This window comes from Babylonia areolata, chromosome 6 (assembly GCF_041734735.1).
Source record: "Babylonia areolata isolate BAREFJ2019XMU chromosome 6, ASM4173473v1, whole genome shotgun sequence".
Lineage (NCBI taxonomy): Eukaryota > Metazoa > Mollusca > Gastropoda > Neogastropoda > Buccinidae > Babylonia > Babylonia areolata.
The window spans coordinates 40,347,369-40,372,368 of NC_134881.1; the positions used below are offsets into that span (position 1 = coordinate 40,347,369).

General features: G+C 45.3%; 1 protein-coding gene across 1 annotated transcript in view; it reads right to left on the reverse strand.

Moving 5' to 3' along the window:
- Positions 1-25,000, reverse strand: part of LOC143283529 (multidrug resistance-associated protein 1-like) — a 66,878-nt gene that overhangs the window by 28,571 nt on the left and 13,307 nt on the right. The window contains exons 8-17 of the mRNA XM_076589774.1: positions 24,043-24,149; positions 20,452-20,632; positions 20,002-20,179; positions 17,944-18,130; positions 11,582-11,715; positions 8,369-8,506; positions 3,994-4,140; positions 3,291-3,375; positions 2,359-2,425; positions 1-14 (exon numbers count right to left, since the gene is read on the reverse strand). The exon at positions 1-14 is cut by the window's left edge and continues 113 nt beyond it. Of these exons, the coding sequence (XP_076445889.1) occupies positions 1-14; positions 2,359-2,425; positions 3,291-3,375; positions 3,994-4,140; positions 8,369-8,506; positions 11,582-11,715; positions 17,944-18,130; positions 20,002-20,179; positions 20,452-20,632; positions 24,043-24,149 (1,238 nt within the window). The remainder of the gene's footprint in view (positions 15-2,358; positions 2,426-3,290; positions 3,376-3,993; positions 4,141-8,368; positions 8,507-11,581; positions 11,716-17,943; positions 18,131-20,001; positions 20,180-20,451; positions 20,633-24,042; positions 24,150-25,000) is intronic.

Below are 25,000 nucleotides of genomic sequence, written 5' to 3' on the forward strand. Positions count from 1 at the left end.
TCTGCAGGTTCACCCTGCACGGCAGGTAGTACTTGTATTTGTATCTGTATTTCTTTTTATCACAGCAGATTTCTCTGTGTGAAATTCGGGCTGCTCTCCCCAGGGAGAGCGCGTCGCTATAATACAGCGCCACCCATTTTTTTTTGTATTTTTTCTCCTGCGTGCAGTTTCATTTGTTTTCCCTATCGAAGTGGATTTTTCTATAGAATTTTGCCAGGAACAACCCTCTTCTTGCCGTGGGTTCTTTTACGTGCGCTAAGTGCATGCTGCACACGGGACCTCGGTTTATCGTCTCATCCGAATGACTAGCGTCCAGACCACCACTCAAGGTCTAGTGGAGGGGGAGAAAATATCGGCGGCCGAGTGATCGGTGGAGTGATGGCCTCGAGGTAAAAACAACTCCAACCGAACAAACTTGACCTTAAGGGTGTAGACGCCAATAGGTCTTTAAACTCCAACAACGCCTTGAGGTTGTTAACACGTCCGCATAGGAAGCGAGAGAGTCTGAGCGCGCTGGTTCGAATCACGGCTCAGCCGCCGATATTTTCTCCCCCTCCACTAGACCTTGAGTGGTGGTCTGGACGCTTAGTCATTCGGATGAGACGATAAACCGAGGTCCCGTGTGCAGCATGCACTTAGCGCACGTAAAAGAACCCACGGCAACAAAAGGGTTGTTCCTGGCTAAATTCTGTAGAAAAATCCACTTCGATAGGAAAAGCAAATAAAACTGCACGCAGAAAAAAAGAAAAAAAAAAGGTGGCGCTGTAGTGTACCGACGCGCTCTCCCTGGGACAGCAGCCCGAATTTCACACAGAGAAATCTGTTGTGATAAAAAGAAATACAAATACGAATACAACTGTATGTTAGACAGTCGTGTCCATCTGTAACCATCAGAACAGCAGAGGAGGCAACTGCTGTCCCGACTATTTGAGCTAGAATTTGATTACAGTGGAAAAAATGTCTTGATCAAGTTGCGTCCCCACTCTCTCGACCAAGAGGGTTTTCGGACAGTCGGCGTTGGGATGGTCTTAGAGGCCAACTAGCCCCCATGGCTGCAGCACTAAGAGCCAGTGCAGTTTTGTCGCCTAATTTGGGAGTCATAGTCCTTCTTCTGCGTTTGTGGGCTGCAACTCCCACGATCACTCGCATGTACACGAGTGGGCTTTTGCGTGCATGACCGTTTTTACCCCGCCATGTAGGCAGTCATACTCCGCTTTCGGGGGTGTGCATGCTGGGTATGTTCTTGCTTCCATAACCCACCGAACGCTGACATGGATTACAAGATCTTTAACGTGCGTATTTTATCTTCTGCATGCGTTTACACACGAAGGGGGTTCAGGCACTAGCAGGTCTGCACATATGTTGACCTGGGAGAGTGTAAAAATCTCCACCCTTTACCCACCAGGCGCCGTCACCGTGATTCGAACCCAGGTCCCTCAGATTGAAAGTCCAACGCTTTAACCACTCGACGGGTCAAAGTCCTTCACAAAAGATTAAGCCGTAAACCAGTTCCCATCGCGATGGAGAAACCATTGAGCTCTCACTTTGCTGTTGGCTCACGTCAGTATCTGGTATAAGACGAGCACACAGCTGGTAGTATTGGCAGTATTGTTACTGACAATTATGTAACGCCAGTGTTCGGTCAGAGACCACAGGTATTATTGACACGAAGATTATTATTGTCACTTTCATACAGCGCCTTGACAAACGCGAGAGAACAAGTGCGAGATAAAGTGCTGTGAAGGCACTGAGAAAGCACAAGAGACTGCCAACATGGGTGGAGCCGAAAGACAGCTGCCTTTCGGCGTTCATCGTTCATTGATCCAGGCTCCAGTCACGCGCACGTGCACATATGTTTAATGTATTAGTAGTGGAGTGGTGGACAAGTGGTAACGCGTCCGTCCAGGAAGCGAGAGAACATCATGAGAGTGCAGGATCGAATCCCACACTCGCCTGAATTCCTCCCCCGCCCCCCTCACACTCCACGCCCCCACTCCACTAGACTTTGAGAGGTGGTCTGGAGGCTAGTCATTCGGATGAGGCGACAAACCGAGGTCTCGCGTGCAGCATGCACTTAGCGCACGTAAAAGAATCCTCGTAACATAAGGGTTGTTCAAGAAAAAATAATAATACCTTTTCTTTTCTTTAATTTGTTATGTTTTCTTTTTGCTTTTTATTTTGAATTTCAGTTCTAGCACATCACCCCTATTAGTAGTGGCAATCTCTCTCTGTCCCTCACTCTGTGTGTGTGTGTGTGTGTGTGTGTGTGTGTGTGTGTGTGTGTGTGTGTGTGTGTCTCGCTCTGTCTCTGTCCTTGTCTTTGTCTCCTTGTTCTGTCTGTCTGTTTGTCTGTCTCACCCTTTCAGGCAGGGCGGGGAGTCTTTATCCCAGGAGCAAGTTGCATTCCGTATCATCACTGTTGCCTCTGAAAAAACACATAATGCAGACATTTGTGACAGATGTGGCAACTATTGCTCTCTCTCTCTCTCTCTCACACACACACACACACACACACACACACACACACACACACACACACACACACACGCACGCACGTACGCACATACACACATGGCTGCCGACAAATTAGCCAGTCAATCGACCATCAAGAAGTGAATCAGCAACAACAACTAAAACAACACAGTTAATAATGTCAATAATCAAAAATATAATATAAGAACAACAACAGTAACAACGACATCGAGGATAATGATGACAACGACGACGACGACGACGAGGATGATGATAATGACAATAATGATATTCGGGAAAAGAAGAAGAAAATAATAGATGATGCTAATGATGATGTTGAAGATGATGATGATGATGAGGAGGAGGAGGAGACGAAGAAGAAGAAGAAGAAGAAGGGCAACAACAATAACAACAGCAGCAACAACAACGACAACAACAACAAGAAGAAAAGCATCGATGACGACGACGATAACAATTATGATGATGATGACGACAACGTCAACAATGACAACAACAACAACAACAACAGCAATAACACTACCCCCACCACCACTAACAACAACAACAACAACGACGACGACGACGACAACAACAGCATCGATGACGATGACGTTTCAGTTTCAGTTTCAGTAGCTCAAGGAGGCGTCACTGCGTTCGGACAAATCCATATACGCTACACCACATCTGCCAAGCAGATGCCTGACCAGCAGCGTAACCCAACGCGCTTAGTCAGGCCTTGAGAAAAAAAAAAAATGACGATGACGCCGATGATGATGATGACAACGACGACAACAATGACAACAACAGGCCTTTCTCACCCTGCATGGGTTGAAGGGAGACGCTGGTAGGGTTCAGGTCGTCGTGGTTCAGGAATCGCTCCAGTCTTTTTAGGGACACACTGGCCTAAATACACCACACACACACACACACACACACACACACACACAGACACACACACACAGACACACACACACACACACACACACACACACACACACACACACACACGTGTAAGATGTATATGCATCTCAGATGATTGTGTGTGTGTGTGTGTGTGTGTGTGTGTGTGTGTGTGTGTGTGTGTGTGTGCGTGTGTGTGTGTGAATGTATTTGTGTGCTTGCGTGCAAGCGTATTCATTTTTTGAAAAATCTATTTTCAAACGTGTCACAATACCAGTTTCTTTTCATTTTTGTTTTATTTCATTTATTTGTATGTTATTTTGTTTAATTATTTACTTGTTCTTCTCCTCCTCTTCGTTATTATTATTATTATTATTATTATTATTATTATTATTATTATTATTATTATTTAGTCAGCAATCTTGTCAATGTTCCGCAACAAGAAAAACAAACACCATTGGATTTATGCAATTTTCGATTTATGATTTTCGATCTATGTTCATACCTTTTTATGCATTATTCTCCCCCACTGTTCCTTGTGACCCCGCTACACTTGGTGATAAAGATGTATTCTATTCTATTCTATTCTATTCCATTCCACCCCATCATCAAAGCATGCACCTTGACAATGTCCGTGACGACCATAGGGGCCACAGTGACGGCTCCTCTGATGAGGGACAGGTAAGACAACGTCACGAAGACTTCCTCTGACGTCAGAGCACCGCTGACGTCGGTGACGACGTAGGTGGAGAACGTCAGGAGCGCCATCTGCAGATGAAAGACATGGATACTTCCGTAGCGCCTGCCCTCGGATTTACAAACACGGGGGTCATTTGCATCAACAGGCTGCCTACCCGGGTACAGCCGACTGACGGCTATCATTGGACCACTCATCATTCGTTTCCTGTGTCATTCAATTTGATTTCAGGCACGCACACGCATACACACTCAGACAGACATGTAACATTTTACGTGTACGACGTTTTGTCTATTTACCCCGTATTGCAGGCAGCCAAACTCCGCTTTCGGAGGGGGGGGGGAGGTGCATGCTGGGTATGTTCTTGTTTCCATAACCCGCCGAACGCTGACATGGATTACAGGATCTTTAACGTGCGTGTTTGATCTCTTTCTTGCGTATACACACAAAGGGGGTTCAGGCACAATCACGTCTGCACATAAAAATGCTGACCTGGTATATCGAAAAAAAATCTCCACCCTTTACCTTCCAAACGCCTTTACCGAGATTCGAACCAAGGACCCTCAGAGATGAAAGTCTCGACTGTTGCGCTCGTCTAAGAATTCTATTTTTGGAGAGGAGCACCGAGGGAGGGAGGGGAAGGGAGGGCGTGAGATAAAGTGGTGAAGGGAGGGTGTAAGATAGAGTGGGGAAGGGAGGGTGTAAGATAGAGTGGGGAAGGGGAAGGGAGGGCGTGAGATAGGGTGGGGAAGGGGAAGGGAGGGCGTAGGATAGGGTGGGGAAGGGGAAGGGAGGGCGTGAGATAGGGTGGGGAAGGGGAAGGGAGGGCGTGAGATAGGGTGGGGAAGGGGAAGGGAGGGCGTTAGATAGGGTGGGGAAGGCAGGGCGTAAGATAGAGTGGGGAAGGGAGGGTGTAAGATAGAGTGGGGAAGGGAGGGCGTAAGATAGGGAGGGGAAGGGAGGGCGTAAGATAGGGTGGGGAAGGGAGGGCGTAAGATAGAGTGGGGAAGGGGGAGGGAGGGCGTAAGATAGGGTGGGGAAGGGGAAGGGAGGGCGTAAGATAGGGTGGGGAAGGGAGGGCGTAAGATAGGGTGGGGAAGGGAGGGCGTAAGATAGAGTGGGGAAGGGGAAGGGAGGGCCTAAGATAGGGTGGGGAAGGGGAAGGGAGGGCGTAAGATAGGGTGGGGAAGGGAGGGCGTAAGATAGGGTGGGGAAGGGAGGGCGTAAGATAGAGTGGGGAAGGGGAAGGGAGGGCCTAAGATAGGGTGGGGAAGGGGAAGGGAGGGCGTAAGATAGGGTGGGGAAGGGGAAGGGAGGGCGTAAGATAGGGTGGGGAAGGGAGGGCGTAAGATAGGGTGGGGAAGGGAGGGCGTAAGATAGAGTGGGGAAGGGGAAGGGAGGGCGTAAGATAGGGTGGGGAAGGGAGGGCGTAAGATAGGGTGGGGAAGGGGAAGGGAGGGCGTAAGATAGGGTGGGGAAGGGAGGGCGTAAGATAGGGTGGGGAAGGGAGGGCGTAAGATAGGGTGGGGAAGGGGAAGGGAGGGCGTAAGATAGGGTGGGGAAGGCAGGGCGTAAGATAGGGTGGGGAAGGGAGGGCGTAAGATAGAGTGGGGAAGGGGAAGGGAGGGCGTAAGATAGGGTGGGGAAGGGGAAGGGAGGGCGTAAGATAGGGTGGTGAAGGGAGGGCGTGAGATAGAGTGAAGGGAGGGCGTGAGATAGGGTGGGGAAGGGGAAGGGAGGGCGTAAGATAGGGTGGGGAAGGGAGGGCGTAAGATAGGGTGGTGAAGGGAGGGCGTAAGATAGGGTGAGGAAGGGAGGGCGTGAGATAGAGTGGGGAAGGGGAAGGGAGGGCGTGAGATAGGGTGGGGAAGGGGAAGGGAGGGCGTAAGATAGGGTGGGGAAGGGAGGGCGTAAGATAGGGTGGTGAAGGGAGGGCGTAAGATAGGGTGGTGAAGGGAGGGCGTGAGATAGGGTGGGGAAGGGGAAGGGAGGGCGTGAGATAGGGTGGGGAAGGGGAAGGGAGGGCGTAAGATAGGGTGGTGAACGGAGGGCGTAAGATAGGGTGGTGAAGGGAGGGCATGAGATAGGGTGGGGAAGGGGAAGGGAGGGCGTAAGATAGGGTGGTGAAGGGAGGGCGTAAGATAGGGTGAGGAAGGGAGGGCGTTAGATAGGGTGGGGAAGGGAGGGCGTGAGATAGGGTGGGGAAGGGGAAGGGAGGGCGTGAGATAGGGTGGGGAAGGGGAAGGGAGAGCGTAAGATAGGGTGGGGAAGGGAGGGCGTAAGATAGGGTGGTGAAGGGAGGGCGTAAGATAGGGTGGTGAAGGGAGGGCGTGAGATAGGGTGGGGAAGGGGAAGGGAGGGCGTGAGATAGGGTGGGGAAGGGGAAGGGAGGGCGTAAGATAGGGTGGGGAAGGGAGGGCGTAAGATAGGGTGGTGAAGGGAGGGCGTGAGATAGGGTGGGGAAGGGGGAAGGGAGGGCGTGAGATAGGGTGGGGGAAAGGGAAGGGAGGGCGTAAGATAGGGTGGGGAAGGGGAAGGGAGGGCGTAAGATAGGGTGGGGAAGGGAGGGCGTAAGATAGGGGAGGGCGTAAGATAGGGTGGGGAAGGGAGGGCGTAAGATAGGGTGGGGAAGGCACAGGATGAGGAAAGGGGGGGGGGGGGGGGGGACAGCAAAAAAGGACGTCAACGCATTACTGTCCTTTCTTCTTCTTGCTTTTGCTTTACCAGAGAGCTGTCCAGGCATTGGACAATGAAAACGTGTGTTTGTTCTACAGTTTGTTCTACAGTTTTAGCAGTAGCAATGGTCGCAAAACAAGTTTCCAGTTTCCAGTTTTAATTATCCTTTCACTCCTATTGGAGTGTGGAGGATTACTGCAAAATAATCTTTTCATGCCCAGAACAAACATTTCCAAATACACAACAATGTCACATAAAAGTTGAGAAAACACAAATGTCTTTTAACTCCAAAAGTGTAGCTAGGCAACATTTGCAAATCTAATCATCTTACTTACAGCTAAAATGACTCTTTTTTTTTTTTTTGCCTCCTTTGAGCATATTACAAAAATTAAAAAAGAAAAGAAAGATTTTGGAGACAAATGTTTTATAGGAACATATTTATTTCGTAACTGATCATAACTCGGACATTCCATTATAAAATGAAACTCATCCACGATCACAGACATGTTACAAACCTTACAGAGCCGTAACTCTCGTGGAATGCCTTTGTGTCTCCCTGTTTCTATTTCCAGCTTATGATTAGATTACTACCTCGAAATCTGAAGAAGCTGATAACGTAATTATCAGGCATTTGACATATATATTTTTTCTCTACCAAATCCACTTTTGAAATTTCGATAAAACAAACATTTACTACTCACCTCTAGACCATGTCTCCATAGATTTTGAAAACTATCTGTCCGTGCAAGGCCAGCAGGCGAGGGAGACCCAGTGGATGAGGAAGGGGTGGGTGATAAAATTATGGGAAGGTTTTGTGGGTGTGTGAATTATGTTTCCTATTCTCAGCACTATCAGAACCAGGAAATTCTGAAAAAAGATTGCATTATTGGGCTTCCGTTGGAAGACTTAGCCCTGCCCGGGTGGGGGAAAAATGGCTAAAGGGGAGGAGGGGTGGGGTTGGGGTGGGGGTGGGGGTGTCATCCAAAATAACAACATACCAAACTAGCCTTGACTTCCGTTGATCCCCACTTTCAAAATTACACTTAGGCACAAAGGTCTAATCCACCCTTTTTGGCATTATCGAAATTAGACAAAAAAAAAGAAGAAAAGATACATGTCTATATACTGGTATATAAATAAATATCAACACACACACACACACACAACACACACACACACACACACACACACAACCGCCCCCCCCCCCACCCCCCCCCCCCCCTCCGCCCCCCCCCCCCAAACAACAACAACAACAAACAAACAAAAAACAAAAGAACAACAACAACAAACAAACACATACCCGTCCATCCACCCATCCACACTCTCTCCCGTCTTAATCCCCACCCCAACCCCAATCCCCATGGAAAACAAAAGAAAAACAGCCCTACATCGCACAGGGGGGAAAAAAGCACAGAAAAAAAAGCAACAACAATCCCATACTCACACACACTGAAAGCAAAAAGAAAAACAGCCCCACATGCACACAGGACAACAACAACAACAACAACAAACCCAGTCCCACACTCACACACAGAACAAAAAAACATCAAAACAATAACAACAACAACAACAACAACAACAACACCAACAACAACAACAAAAAACAGCCAGTCCCACACTCACACAGACGGGGGCCAGGGCCCAGCAGACGGTCTGCGAGGCATCCAGAAGGGCCACCCTCTGCAGCAGACCCAGCTCCGCCTCCCGTACACGTGACACCCGGGTCCCTAGCACCCGTTCCCAGGCCTGTACTTTCACTGTCTGTGTGAACAGCGAGGGGAGGAGAGGAAATACAGAATACAGAACATTTTTCTTAGGGAGGGTTTGCTGACCCACATTTCCATCTGATTTTCGTGGAGGTTCCCTGTTTTGTTTTTGTTTTTAGCAAGAACTGCGTGCGCATGCGCGTCTCCATTTCCTTTTTTGTTTGTTTGTTTGTTTTTTGTTTTTGTTTTTGAGAAATCAGTGGATGCGTAAAATTTCTGCAAATGAGCAGGATAGTCTCAGCATCCTTGGAAGGCTCTTTCCCACTTTTTTTTTTTTTTTTGCTCTCTCTCTCTCTCTCTCTCTCTCTCTCTCTCTCTCTCTCTCTCTCTCTGTGTGTGTCTCTCTCTCTTTCGGTTTTTTTTATGTTTGTTTCTTTCTTTCTTTTTGTTCCTTCCATCATCATTTTTCTCCTTTCTATTGTCTTTTCTTTCTCTTTCTTTTTTTTCTCCTTCTCTCATCTCTTTCTCTCTCTCTCTCTCTCTCTCTCTCTCTCTCTCTTCCCCCTGTAATCTGTCTTGTTACCATTGTCATGCTCAAACATTGTCAAGGCCATGCAACATATAAAATCACATATAGGGTAGCGTCTACATTTCCTGTTGCATTTTTTTTTTCAGGTCACGGAAAGGCTAAAATTTCGTCGTGGAAATCGCTGTTTTTTGTTTTTGTTTTTTAAGTTATTTTCGGTGATTACTTTTGCAAGTTTACAAGATATATTTGGTTTTGTAATTATACCAATTATCTGCTGTAGTCTTTTGTGTTCACTTTGAGCGTGTTTCTTGTCATATTTCTGCCATCACGTATTCGAACTGATCCATTTATAAACTCTACCGAAACGTAATCCGAACACAGGCAGTGCGAACTCAGAAAAGCTGAGTTGCAGTGGTGGTCTGCCGTTAACGTTATATGACCTACTTTTCACTCTGCGAGCGTTAAAAGATCCACCATGAAACTGGGCCAGCAAATCTCCCCACTATCTTTAATTCACGTGTGGTGTATGCAAAGCAAGCAATACACGAGAATCACAGTCACTCAACGTGAATACATAAATGACATAGAAAGCTGAAATGCTAATTTGACATGAAATCTTTCGTACAATGATCACAAATCACACACAAGTAATGATCACATACTTCCACAATCATTCAATCACTTCAAGAACATTAAATGCTTAACTCTCTCCATACGAACGGCGAAAGAGACGACGTTAACAGCGTTTCACCCCAGTTACCATCATCAAAATATTGCAAGCGGAAGGCTGTTATACTGAAAAGGTGAATGTTGACAAAGAATACCACAATTCTGACGACGGAAGCTAAAGGTTGTGTCATTCAGACACCCACTGGACATCCGAGGGGTCTGTGTAGAGGAGAAGAGAGGACTGGCCGTACTGAGTGAGTTAAATGCTTAAAATACACAGTCAGTGTTCATTAATCTCATACAATAATCACAAATCAACGATGCGATAAGCATAGTAAGAGAAATTAATAAACAGTGAAGCCAGGAGATCAAATGATTAAATTAATAAACAATGGGGCCAGGACGTCAAATGATTGATATAAGAGCGAGCTCGGCCCTTCCTCTTTGGGGAAGTGTCTGGGTTTGTTCCAATGTACCTTTTATTTTAAAATACCTGTGTGCTAGTTGAATTGGTAGCGTAAGCAGCATTGACTTGAAGTTGTGTACCTTGTGTATGGAGAGAGTTACCACTCTTTACTATTTGTTAATCATAGTAAGAGAACAAACGTAAACAACATGCTATAATTAAAACAAAGACGTACATGATTAAAACAAGGCAGGGAGGGAGGTGGGAAGAACTGGTTGGTTGGTTGGTTGGTTGTTGTTTGGTTGGTTGACATAATGGCCGATTAGCTTGGTGGCTGATTGACTGTTTATTGTTCGTCTTTGAAGTGGTTAGGTCAATTGGTACATTTCTAGATGGATGGATGGGTGGATGGATGGATCAGTTGACTGGTTGGCTGGTTAATGAACAGGTTGGCTGCTTGGCTGGCAGGTTGACTGATTGACTGCTTATAGTTCATTGCAGCGTTGCGTCGATTTGTTGGCTGCTAGGACGGATGGATGGATGGATGGATGGTTGGATGGATGGATGGATGGATGGATGGGTGGGTGGGTGGGTGGGTGGATGGATGGATGTTTGGGTGATGTTTGGATGAATGTGTGGATGGATGTTTGGATGAATGGATGGATGGATGGATGCATGAATGGATGAATGGATCAGTTGTTTGAGTGTTTCTTTGGCTGCGTTCATTGCAGCGTTGCGTCGATTTGTTGGCTGCTAGGATGGATGGATGGATGGATGGATGATTGGATGGATGGATGGATGGGTGATGGATGGATGGATGGGTGGGTGGGTCGGTGGGTGGATGGATGGATGTTTGGTTGGATGGATGGATGGATGGTTGGATGGATGGATGGATGGATGATGTTTGGATGAATGGGTGGATGGATGTTTGGATGAATGGATGGATGGGTGGGTGGGTGGGTGATGGATGGATGGATGGGTGGGTGGGTGGGTGGATGGGTGATGGATGGATGGATGGATGGGTGGATGTTTGGATGGATGGATGCTTGGATGAATGAATGGATGGATGGTTAGATGGATGGATGGATGGATCAGCTGTTTGAGTGTTTCTTTGGCTGGTTGGTTGGTCGGTATCAGGCTGGTCAACTGACTAATCATAGTTCGTTGTTGTGGTGGTTGGGTCGATCGGTTGGCTGAGAGATCGATGGATGGATGGTTGATTGGTGGGTCGGCGATGAGGTGGTGAGTGGATGGATTGGTTGGTTGGTTGGTTAACAGATCAACAGGTTGGGTGATTGGCTGGCGGTTGACTGGTTGATAACAGTTCGTTGTAGTGGTTGGCTGTTAGGTGAATGGGTGGATGGATTGAAGAAGAAGAAGAAGAAGAAGAAGATGTAGGAGGACGAGGAAGTGGAGAAGGAGAAGAAGAAGTCAGCAGAATAGTTTAAAATCATAGACTGTGGCGCGCGCGCGCACCCCCCCCCCCCCCCCCCCCCCCCCCCCCCCCCCCCCCCCCCCCCACCCACCTTGATAGCAGACAAGATCTCAGTGACCCTTTTCAGGCGGGTGTCCTTGTGCTCCATCAGTGATGTCTGTAAGTGTCCCAGCCTGGACATGAGCCATCCGTTCAGTGGTAGAAGCACCAGCAGGAGACAGGCGCCTGAAATCACATAGATTACGTAGGTTAGACAGGCTCCTGAAATCACATAGATTACGTAGGTTAGACAGGCTCCTGAAATCACATAGATTACGTAGGTTAGACAGGCTCCTGAAATAACATAGATTACGTAGGTTAGACAGGCTCCTGAAATCACATAGATTACGTAGGTTAGACAGGCTCCTGAAATCACATAGATTACGTAGGTTAGACAGGCTTCTGAAATAACATAGATTACATAGGTTAGACAGGCTTCTGAAATCATATAGATTACGTTGGTTTGACAGGCTCCTGAAGGCAGATAAATTACGTAGGTTAGACAGGCTCCTGAAATAACATAGATTACATAGGTTAGACAGGCTCCTGAAATCACATAGATTACGTAGGTTTGACAGGCTCCTGGAATAACATAGATTACGTAGGTTTGACAGGATCCTGAAATCACATAGATTACTTAGGTTAGACAGGCTCCTGAAATCAGATAGATTACGTAGGTTTGACAGGCTCCTGAAATAACATAAATTACATAGGTTTGACAGGCTCCTGAAATCACATAGATTACTTAGGTTAGACAGGCTCCTGAAATCAGATAGATTACGTAGGTTAGACAGGCTCCTGAAATAACATAAATTACATAGGTTAGACAGGCTCCTGAAATAACATAGATTACATAGGTTAGACAGGCTTCTGAAATAACATAGATTACATAGGTTAGACAGGCTTCTGAAATCACATAGATTACGTAGGTCAGACAGGCTTCTGAAATCACATAGATTACGTAGGTTAGACAGGCTCCTGAAATCACATAGATTACGTAGGTTAGACAGGCTCCTGAAATAACATAGATTACGTAGGTTAGACAGGCTCCTGAAATCACATAGATTACGTAGGTTAGACAGGCTCCTGAAATAACATAGATTACGTAGGTTAGACAGGCTCCTGAAATCACATAGATTACGTAGGTTAGACAGGCTCCTGAAATCACATAGATTACGTAGGTTTGACAGGCTCCTGGAATAACATAGATTACGTAGGTTTGACAGGATCCTGAAATCACATAGATTACTTAGGTTAGACAGGCTCCTGAAATCAGATAGATTACGTAGGTTTGACAGGCTCCTGAAATCAGATAGATTACGTAGGTTAGACAGGCTCCTGAAATAACATAGATTACATAGGTTAGACAGGCTCCTGAAATAACATAGATTACATAGGTTAGACAGGCTCCTGAAATAACATAGATTACATAGGTTAGACAGGCTCCTGAAATAACATAGATTACGTAGGTTAGACAGGCTCCTGAAATAACATAGATTATGTACGTTAGACAGCATCCTGTGATAACATAGATTACATAGGTTAGGTTAAAGTTACCACCAGTTTTGCTTTTGTTTTCCTTTTACTCTGTTTAGTTTTAGTACTGTCTGTAGTAGGACTAGAACCCGAGTCACGCACTGACGATGAAGAGAGCAGGCTTTCTTTTACCCACTTATGTTTTCCTTGTTTTTCCCCTTTAACTCACTCAGTACGGCCAGTCCTCTCTTCTCCTCTACACAGACCCCTCGGATGTCCAGTGGGTGAATGACCCAACTTTTAGCTTCCGTCGTCAGAATTGTGGTATTCTTTGTCAACATTCACGTCTTCAGTATAAGAGCCTTTCGCTTGCAATATTTTGATGATGGTAATTGGGGTGAAACGCTGTTAACGTCGTCTCTTTCGCCGTTCGTATGGAAAGAGTTTTCTTGCTGCCTGTGTGAGTATATAATTATACTAGTTTTTCCATTGTTATTCTATACTTTTGATAATGTCCTAATTTTAAAACTACATTTCAAAGTTCAAAGTGCCTGTTTCTTGTATGATTTTTATTTATCTATTTCTTCTTCTTTTTTTTCTCATCTGCATAATGACGAAAGAGGTACAGAATGAAAGAGACAGCATCAGTTTTCAGTACACGTCTTCCTGTGATCTAGACAAAATAAAGCCGAAAATTTGGGACAACTCAAACTTTTTTTTTATATATTTTTTTAACTCTTATATCAATTATGTACACACACACACACACACACACACACACACACACACACACACACACACACACACACACATACGCACACACACACACACACACACACACACACACACACACACACACACACACACACACACATTTTTTTTTTCTCTCTCTCTCTCTCAAGGTTTGACTAAGCGCGTTGGGTTACGCTACTGGTCAGGCATCTGCTTAGCAGATGTGGTGTAGTGAATATGGATTTGTCCGAACGCGGTGACGCCTCCTTGAGCTACTGATACTAATACTGTTTAAGACAACTATTTGTTGCTATTATTATTATTATTAGTAGTAGTAGTAGTAGTAATAGCAGTAGTAGTAGTAGTATCATTGTTATTGTTGTTGTTATCATTATCATTATCGTTATCATTATTATTGTTACTGTTGTTGTTATTGTTATCAATATTTTTGTTATTATCATAATTACTATTATCATTATCATTATTATTATTATCAATTTTTGTTATTATCATTATCAACATTATTAATATTATCATTATTATGGTCGAGACACACACAGAGAGAGAGAGAGAGAGAGAGAGAGAGAGAGAGAGAGATGTCATATATAAAAGATTGTTTTTTTGTTGTTGTTTTTGTTGTTGTTTTTGTTTTGTTTTGTTTTGTTTTTTTTTTTGTGTGTGTGTTTTTTTTTAACAAGTAGTACTCTTTCCTATACCAATTGTGGCAGTTTATTGCAAAACAACAACAATAAAATATTTTGCTGAAAATGTCTACACTCTAGTACTGTCTAGCAGTGAAATGTACGCTGCCAGCCTCTGGCAAGATGGGAGAACCGGCTGCTGCGGCGCGGCGCGTAGCGGCCTGTTCATGTTACCGCTCCTTCCCTTTAAAACTCACTCAGTACGGCCAGTCCTCTCTTCTCCTCTACACAGACCCCTCGGATGTCCAGGGGGTGTCTGAATGACCCAACCTTTAGCTTCCGTCGTCAGAATTGTCAACATTCACGACTTCAGTATATAAGAGCCTTCCGCTTGCAATATTTTGATGATGGTAATTGGGGTGAAACGCTGTTAACGTCGTCTCTCTAGCCGTTCGTATGGAAAGAGTTAAGCCCAGTGAGTTCCAACCCACTGTGGCTACGGCCAAGCATAGGAAGGCAGGGTCCCTTTCTCTCCTTCCTCTGCTGTCAATCTCCCCCCCCCCCCCCCCCCCCACCCCCCCAAGTCAGGTATCCATTATCAACACCTGCGTCAAGTGAGAAAATCTTTACCTTCCCCCAAGGACACAACACCATGCCTGAAACCAGAGCTTCAAACCCGTGGGTCACTGGTCAACACTGGATTACAAGTCCAATGCCTTTTGATATAATTATCGATCAAATGAAATCAAAGCATGTTGCTTCTCGCCCAGCCAAACCCGGATGAGACGATAAACCGAGGTCCCGTGTGCAGCATGCACTTAGCGCACGTAAAAGAACCCACGGCAACAAAAGGGTTGTTCCTGGCAAAATTCTGTAGAAAAATCCACATCGATAGGAAAAACAAATAAAACTGCATGCAGGAAAAAATACCAAAAAAAATGGGTGGCGCTGTAGTGTAGCGACGCGCTCTCCCTGTGGAGAGCAGCCCGAATTTCACACAGAGAAATCTGTTGTGATAAAAAGAAATACAAATAGAAATACAAAGAGGGACGGACGTTTCAGGGTTCTCGGAACAGCCCGTCAGTTCCTAACTAAAATCAGCTGAAAGTTCAGTTCAAAGAACAAATAGTAAAGAGTGGTAACTCTCTCCATTCACAAGGTACACAACATTAAGTCAGTGGTGCTTACACTACCGATTCAGCTAGCACACAGGTAAATAAAAGGTACATTGGAACAAACCTAGACACTTCCTCAAAAAAAGGAAGCGCCGGGCCTGTCCTTATACCGACCACCTGACATGTGCACACAGCAGCAAAGACAGAAGAAATGTGCAAACACAAATTAGCTTTTATTCAAGCCTCTTTAATCCTGAACGAGCCACACAGAACACATAGACAATACAGAACAAACACATGGCTGCCTCGGTGTTTTTTTTGTTTTGTTTTGTTTTTTTTGTTTTGTTTTGTTTTGTTTTTTGCTCCGTTTCAGTGGCATTACTCCCACGCCGCTCATTTAGATTCCCCCATACACGGCCACACCCGGGTTCGTCCGTCGCAGTTCCAGCGTCGGCAGTCCACAGGGAACCATCCTCGGTGGGTTTTTTTGTTGTTGTTTTCTGGGGGTTTTGGGGGTTTTTTTTTTGGTTTTTTTTGTTAATCATTTCATATCCTGGCCTCATTATTTGTTAATTTCCAGTTCAAAGAATGTTAGAGAGAACAGTTCAATTGACGATTCGCCCAGTCCATGTAAAAAAAAGAATTATACAAAGTTTTAAAAGGATATTGAAAATAACGTAACCCCCCCCCCCCCCGCCCCAGCCCCCCCAAAAAACCAACAACAAACAACAACAAAAACAAAAACAACACAATATAACGCATACGCTTCAGTACACATTCACATAAAGTTAAAAATCAAGTTAAAAATAATTGCTTTCCTTCGGGATTTGAATGAGATTGTAGGGACAACTTGTTTGATCAGTCAGTCGTGTCTGACTATGACCACCAGAACAGCAGAGGAGGGATCTGCTCCACCAGAACAGCAGAGGAGGCCTCTGCTATCCTGTCTGGGCTAGAATTTGATTACAGTGGAGAGTGTCTTACCCAAGATACATTCCCACTCTCTCGGCGAAGAGGGTTTTAGGACAATGGGCGTTGGGATGGTTCCCAAATGCAACTAGCCCCCAAGGCTACGGCACTAAGAGCCAGGTGCAGTCTTGCCCCCTGATTTCAGATTTATAGTCCTTCACAGAAGACTAAGCTGTAAATGATATGATATCCCATTGCAGTGGAGAAACAATTGATCATACAGCTCTCACTTGGCTTTTTGCCCAGCCGAAATCTTATGTCAGTCTGCGATATAAGCCAAACGCTGGACCTACACACCGCACCACACTACACCATACCACACCACACCACACCACCACACCATACCATACCACACCACACCATACCACACCACACTACACCATACCACACCACACCACACTACACCATACCACACCATACCATACCACACCACCACACCACAGCACCACACCATACCACACCACACCACACTACACCATACCACACCACACTACACCATACCACACCATACCACACCACACTACACCATACCACACCACACTACACCAAACCACACCACACTACACCATACCACACCATACCATACCACACCATACCATACCACACCACACCATACCACACCATACCACACCATACCAAACCACACTACACCATACCACACCACACTACACCATACCACACCATACCATACCACACCATACCATACCATACCACACCATACCACACCACACTACACCATACCACACCACACTACACCATACCACACCATACCATACCACACCATACCACACCATACCACACCATACCAAACCACACTACACCATACCACACCACACTACACCATACCACACCATACCATACCACACCATACCACACCATACCACACCATACCAAACCACACTACACCATACCACACCACACTACACCATACCACACCATACCATACCACACCATACCACACCATACCACACCATACCAAACCACACTACACCATACCACACCACACTACACCATACCACACCATACCATACCACACCATACCATACCACACCACACTACACCATACCACACCATACCATACCACACCATACCAAACCACACTACACCATACCACACCATACCATACCACACCATACCACACCACACCATACCACACCACACTACACCATACCACACCACACCACACTACAACATACCACACCATACCATACCACACCATACCAAACCACACTACACCATACCACACCATACCATACCACACCATACCACACCACACCGTACCACACCACACTACACCATACCACACCATACCATACCACACCATACCACACCACACCACACTACACCACACTACACCAAACCACACTACACCAAACCATACCACACCACACCATACCACACCGCACCATACCACACCACACCACACCACACCACAAACACAACCACAAAACACAGCAATCCACCCACAGCAAAACCCCTACCAGCAAAGGCAGCGTTGCCCACGATCCCATGCAGGCAGAACACACACAGGGCCACCTGCACAGGGCCCGACCAAGCGTAAGGGAGGAAACTCAGGAAAACCGTCACGTGCTGCGTGTCCACCGACACCAGATTGATGATCTCCCCTGCTGGGGACTCGCGGCGCCCGCGACTTCCCATTGTCAGCATCTGAGAGAAATGGATGGATGGGTGGATGGATAGATGTACGGGTGGATGGGTGGGTGGATGGGTGGGTGGATGAATGGATGGATGGATGGGTGGATAGATGGATGGATGGGTAGATGGGTGGGTTGGTGATGGATGGGTGGATGGGTGGATGGATGGGTGGGTGATGGATGGGTGGATGAATGGGTGGGTGATGGATGGGTGGATGGGTGGATGGATGGGTGGGTGATGGATGGGTGGATGGGCGGATGAATGGGTGGATGGGTGGATGGGTGGGTGGATGGGTGGGTGATGGATGGGTGGATGGGTGGATGAATGGGTGGGTGATGGATGGGTGGATGGATGGGTGGGTGATGGATGGGTGGATGGGTGGATGGATGGGTGGGTGATGGATGGGTGGATGGGTGGATGGATGGGTGGGTGATGGATGGGTGGATGGGTGGATGGATGGGTGGGTGATGGATGGGTGGATGGGTGGATGAATGGGTGGGTGATGGATGGGTGGGTGATGGATGGGTGGGTGATGGATGGGTGGATGGATGGGTGGGTGATGGATGGGTGGATGGGTGGATGAATGGGTGGGTGATGGATGGGTGGATGAATGGATGGATGGATGAGTGGATATATGGGTGGATGGGTGGGTGGATATATGGGTGGATGGGTGGATGGATGAATGGGTGGATGGGTGGATGGATGGGTTGATGTATGGGTGGATGGGTGGGTGGATATATGGGTGGATGGATGGATGTATGGGTGGATGGATGGGTGGATGGGTGGGTGGATGAATGGATGTATGGGTGGGTGGATGGATGGATAAACAGGTTACGAGAGAAAGAAAGAAAGACAGTAACTCAGAACTCAGAACTGTTTTAATGTAAGACCACCGACCCGTACACATATGAATACACGTGTTGTATACCTACACACACATACACACATATGAAAACCAAACCTTGAGTTGGATGAACAACAAAATGTTAGAAAGAACACACTGATACTAATAACAAAACTAAATAAGTAAGGGCAATTTAGAAACATGAGCGCTTTTCTGGTCTCTGTTTTAACGCATAAAAAATAAACATTGCTGCATCTCCTGACACAATGCCGTTGACATTTTGAAGTAAGTGGGGGAGGGAGGGGGGGGGGGAATATGGGAAGAAAGACACTGAAAGAAAGACAGAAAGAAATCAAGGAATGAAGCAAAGAACGAAAGAAAGACAAAAACATTATGCTCTCAGATAGGGAGTACTTTGAAACAACTCCCACAGCCCCGCCCGGGGTAGAAAAACAAACAAACAAACAAACATAATGTTTTTGTTTGTTTGTTTGTTTTCTTCCCTTTTTTGTGGAGCCTCCAACCTCCTTTTTCCCCACATCTTTCTTTTTCTTTTTTTCACAAACTCATATTTACCTTTCATGCACCACTTTCCCCACACACACACCTTAACTAATCACTTTCATTCTTTCCCCTGTCGTCTGTCGTCTGGCGCAGCAATTTTGCCCCAGTGTGTCTTGAGGCATGCATTTTAAGAATATTCGATGTCTGTGTACATTTGCCAGGGTTTATTGATGTTCTAGTGTTCTGATGTATGCACTGTAAACATGTATAGCAAGTGATTACATCTGTCTGGGTTTATTGTTGCCCTAGTGTGAGTTGTTTGTTTGATATTGAAGCTTTTCTGTCATCCATCCTCTCTCTCTCTTCCTCCTCTATCTTAACCTAATATATAAACAAATAAATAAATAAATGAATAAAAGATCTGTCATCTGTATCATAACAATGGACCGACCCTATCTTGCTGACCACCTTGTACATGTGAACTGAATAAAAACAAACAAACAAACAAACCGACAAAAAAACCACGTTTCAAAACCTTTCTGAAAATGGCGGCAGTGAGCGCAGCCTTGACCCTCAGGCCGAGGGTCATGGAGAGGTGAAAGGTCAGATGGAAGAGCAGGGCCTGTAAGAACAGTGAGGCACACAGGGCCAAGCCGATGACGTAACCTCGCCACTCCGGTACCGTGACGTCATCGCACAGTCTGATCAGTTGCCTGTTGAGAGAGAGAGAGAGAGGGAGAGAGAGAGAGAGAGAGTTACCGTGACTGAGACACAGACACAAAAAGCGACACATTTAGACTTGGCCAATCATTTGTTGATGCTCATTTCTTTAAAGTTTCATGCTATTCATTCTCCGTGTTCGTCTGTCTGTCCGTATGTCTTTCTGTCTGTCTCTCGCCCTCTCTCTCTCTCTCTCTCTATCACACACACACACACACACACACACACACACACACACACTTACACACACACAGGCACCCCTCACCCCAGCAGCAGAGGGTTGGTGACGATCAGAAGATCGTGGGGCAGTTTACACAGGTTGCTGACTAGTGCCGCTCTCCAGAAGGTCCTCACAACGCCACGGGCCAACGCCACCTTCTTCGTGTTCCTCCTCTTCCTCCCCCACCTCTCCCCGAGGCTTCTTTCCTTCTGGTCTTTCCCAGTGGCTGAGAGCAAGGAATGTGTGATACATTGTTGTTTGTTGTCTCAGAGTTTATATGTATTTGACTGTGCTTTCATATCTGTGAAACTGCATGTTTGGTGCATATCTGTTATGCATGTGTGGGGGTATGTGTGAATGTGTGTCTTCCTGTTTTACATTTATTTGCTTATTTATCATCATTGTTGTCTTATTTATTTATTTATTATTATTATTTTATTATTATTATTATCATTACTACTACCTTTTTTTTTATATATCATAATTATTATTTATTTAGTTAGTTAGTTATGTAAGCTTATCTATTATTTATTCACCTTTTTTTTCTTTTCTTTTTCTCAAGGCCTGACTAAGCGCGTTGGGTTACGCTGCTGGTCAGGCATCTGCTTGGCAGATGTGGTGTAGCGTATATGGATTTGTCCGAACGCAGTGACGCCTCCTTGAGCTACTGAAACTGAAACTGAAACTGTCTCAAAGCCTGACTAAGCGCGTTGGGTTACGCCGCTGGTCAGGCCATCTGCTTAGCAGATGTGGTGTAGTGTATATGGATTTGTCCGAACGCAGTGACGCCGCTTCCTTGACGCCAACTGATACTGATACTGTGATGACCAACACCCAGCTTATATCACAGATTGAGATAAGTTTACAGTTGGGCCAACAGGCAAAGTGAGAGCTGTATTATCAATGGTTTCTCCATTGCAATGGAAAATCATTTACAGCTTAGTCTTATGTGATGGACTATGACTCTCAAACTAGGAGGCAAAATTGCACTGGCTCTTCGTGCTGCAGCCTTATGGGTTAGTTGGCCTTTGGGAACCATCCCAACGCCGACTGTCCTAAAACTCTCTTGGCCGAGAGAGTTCGGATTAACTTGGGCAAGACACTGTCCACTGTAATCCAGATTGTCGGGACAGCAGTTGCCTCTTCTGCTGTTGTGATGGTCATAGTCGGACACAACTGACCATCATGCATGTTGTGAGGAGGAGGTGGAGGAATTTTGTTTAATGTCCCGTCACACATACTTCTAGTTGCAGACATTCTGATTTTGAATATTAATGAATGTAATCACTTAAAGACGGGCGCAATAGCCGAGTGGTTAAAGCGTTGGACTGTCAATCTGAGGGTCCCGGGTTCGAATCACGGTGACGGCGCCTGGTGGGTAAAGGGTGGAGATTTTTACGATCTCCCAGGTCAACATATGTGCAGACCTGCTAGTGCCTGAACCCCCTTCGTGTGTATATGCAAGCAGAAGATCAAATACGCACGTTAAAGATCCTGTAATCCATGTCAGCGTTCGGTGGGTTATGGAAACAAGAACATACCCAGCATGCACACCCCCGAAAACGGAGTATGGCTGCCTACATGGCGGGGTAAAAACGGTCATACACGTAAAAGCCCACTCGTGTGCATACGAGTGAACGCCGAAGAAGAAGAAGAAGAAGAAGAAGTAATCACTAAAAAAAATGAATGAATAAATAACGTAAGTATGGATGGGGCAAGTTGTATGGGGGGAAACAGGGCAGTTTGAGGGTGGAATACAGGATGAAGATTTGAAATAGACAGAAGTATAATCAAATATAGATCACATCATGGACTTCGTAAAAGGGAACTCCCTAATTTAACAAGTAATCGGGTTTCAGAGAAAAAAAAAAGACCATATAATAATGATAAATAAATTACTCAATTAAAAAACAATAACAAAACAAACAAACAATAATAACAATAACAATAATCACAACAACAACAAAAATGATGGCGATACTACTATTATTATTACTACTATTACTGAAGAAAACATACATTTTTATTGGTGATGTGTGTGTGTGTGTGTGTTTGTTTTTGTTGTGTTTTTATTTCGGAGGTGGGATGGAAGGATTGGGCGAAGGAAGTGGCTAAGGCGGTAGTGGCGATGATGGCGGCGTGTGTGTGTGTGTGTGTGTGTGTCTGTGTGTGTGTATGTGTGTGTGTGTGTGTGCGTGTGTGTGTGTGTGTGTGTGTGTGGAGGGAGGGTGGTGCTGGGGTGGGGGGGGGCCGTGGGGGTAGGGGGGGGAGGGGTTAAGGATACTGTTCATAATGATGATTCTGCATGTACACATATAAATCCACTAAGGGGGACAATGAAAGAAAGAGAAGAAAATAACACTTTATGAAGAAAGAACAGAGACAGGGAGGAAGGGAGGAAAATAGCATAGAACGAAAGTAAGAAAGAAAGAAAGAAAGTAAGAAAGAAAGAAAGAAAGAAAGAGACAAACCAAAGAGAAATCAATCAAAAATGAAGAAGAAATAATTTTCTGATTGAGGTCAGGAACGTTAAATGTTAAAATGTTAAACGCTAAACTGTCAGTCAAACATGAACACAAAACTCAGGGCATTGTTTCGATTTCTTTCGATTGTTGTTGTTGTTGTTGCTGTTGCTGTGTTCACAATGTAGTTTATAAGATGTCAGCAGTTTGGTGATTACGGTTTTGACGTCTTTTCATCCCCTCCGTTTTTCCTTTTTGACTCACTTGTGTAAACAAAGTGAGTCTATGTTTTAACCCGGTGTTTGGTTGTGTGTGTGTGTGTGTGTGTGTGTGTGTGTCCGTGGTATACTTTAACATTGACATTTTCTCTGCAAATACTTTGTCAGTTAACACCAAATTTGGCATAAAAATTGGAAAAATTCAGTTCTTTCCAGTCATCTTGTTTAAAACAATATTGCACCTCTGGGATGGGCACAAAAAAACAAAAAATGAAGCCTAATTATATTCAAACTGCATTTACTGTTATATTTATATTTTTTGTATTCTCTAAACTTGGCACTCTGACCTCTTATTCTGACACAACAACAAGAGGAGTCATTATTATCATTTTTTGTTCAAACAGGAACTTCTTTTGCTAAGCATGGAATTTTCATTTATTTTGCAAACGTTTTGGTGCAGATAGTAAAAAAGGGAAATTACTCTGTAATTAATGCTAGGGGACTTAATTTATCACAAGTGAGTCTTGAAGGCCTTGCCTCTCTTGTTGTTGTTGCTGTTGTTTGATGATAACATTGGTGATGTGAATAATTACATAGCGCATATGCATGCGTGTGAATGACTGGTGGGAAAGCGCTTTGATTTGTCTCTGCACAAGATTCAGCGCTATATAAATACCATTATTATTATTATTATTATTATTATTATTATTATATCATCGGTAACAAACCAAATTCTAAGCGCAACAGTCAGCCTACCTGACATATACCACTGGGCGCTCATCATTCGTTTCCTGTGTCATTCAGTCAGGTTTCAGTCACGCACATATACACGCATACAGACAAGTCAGATTTTACATCTATGACCGTAACTACATCTATGACCATAACTACATCTATGACCATAACTACATCTATGACTATAACTACATCTATGACCATAACTACACACGTCTCACCTCCCACGGTGGACAAGAGAGGCGTGCTTTCATCCACATCGGACTGTTGTCGTCGTTGAGACATCCATCCGAACGTCTTGTTGCTGGGAGAAGAAGTTTGGTTGGCACTGAAAAAGAACCCATGGCAACGAGAGTGTTGTCCCCAGGCAAATGTGTGTAGAAGAAATCCACTCTGATAAGTACGCAAATATGACAGGCATGCACTCAAGGCCTGACTAAATGTGAAGTGATGGCCTAGAGGTAACGCGGTCCGTCCGCCTTGGAAGCGAGAGAATCTGAGCGCGCTGGTTCGAATCACGGCTCGGCCGCCGATAATTTTCTCCCCCTCCACTAGACCTTGAGTGGTGGTCTGGACGCTAATCATTCGGATGAGACGATAAACCGAGGTCCCGTGTGCAGCATGCACTTAGCGCACGTAAAAGAACCCACGGCAACAAAAGTGTTGTTCCTGGCAAAATTCTGTAGAAAAATCCACTTCGATAGGAAAAACAAATCAAAATGCACGCAGGAAAAAATACGAAAAAAAAAGGGGTGGCGCTGTAGTGTAGCGACGCGATCTCCCTGGGGAGAGCAGCCCGAATTTCACACAGAGCAATCTGTTGTGATAAAAAGAAATACAAATGCAAATACAAACAAATACAACTAAACGCATTGGGTTATGCTGCTGGTCAGGCCATTTGCAGGTGTGGTGTACCGTATTTGTCCGAACGTAGTGACGCCTCCTTGAGAAACTGAAATTGAAACCTCTATATTTTGGAACAGTATGGCCGTTAGAATGCTACAGGTTAATAAAGGTCCCATAGCCTCAAACTGCCATCGAGGCCATGAAGTTCTATCCACTGTGTCGGTATGGAAACTGAAGGCTGGGGCACAATTCTCTCCTTCCGCCCTTTTATCCCTTTCACGGCCAGTCAATTTAAAGTGCAAAATTCCCCTGTGCTATAAACACAGAAAATAT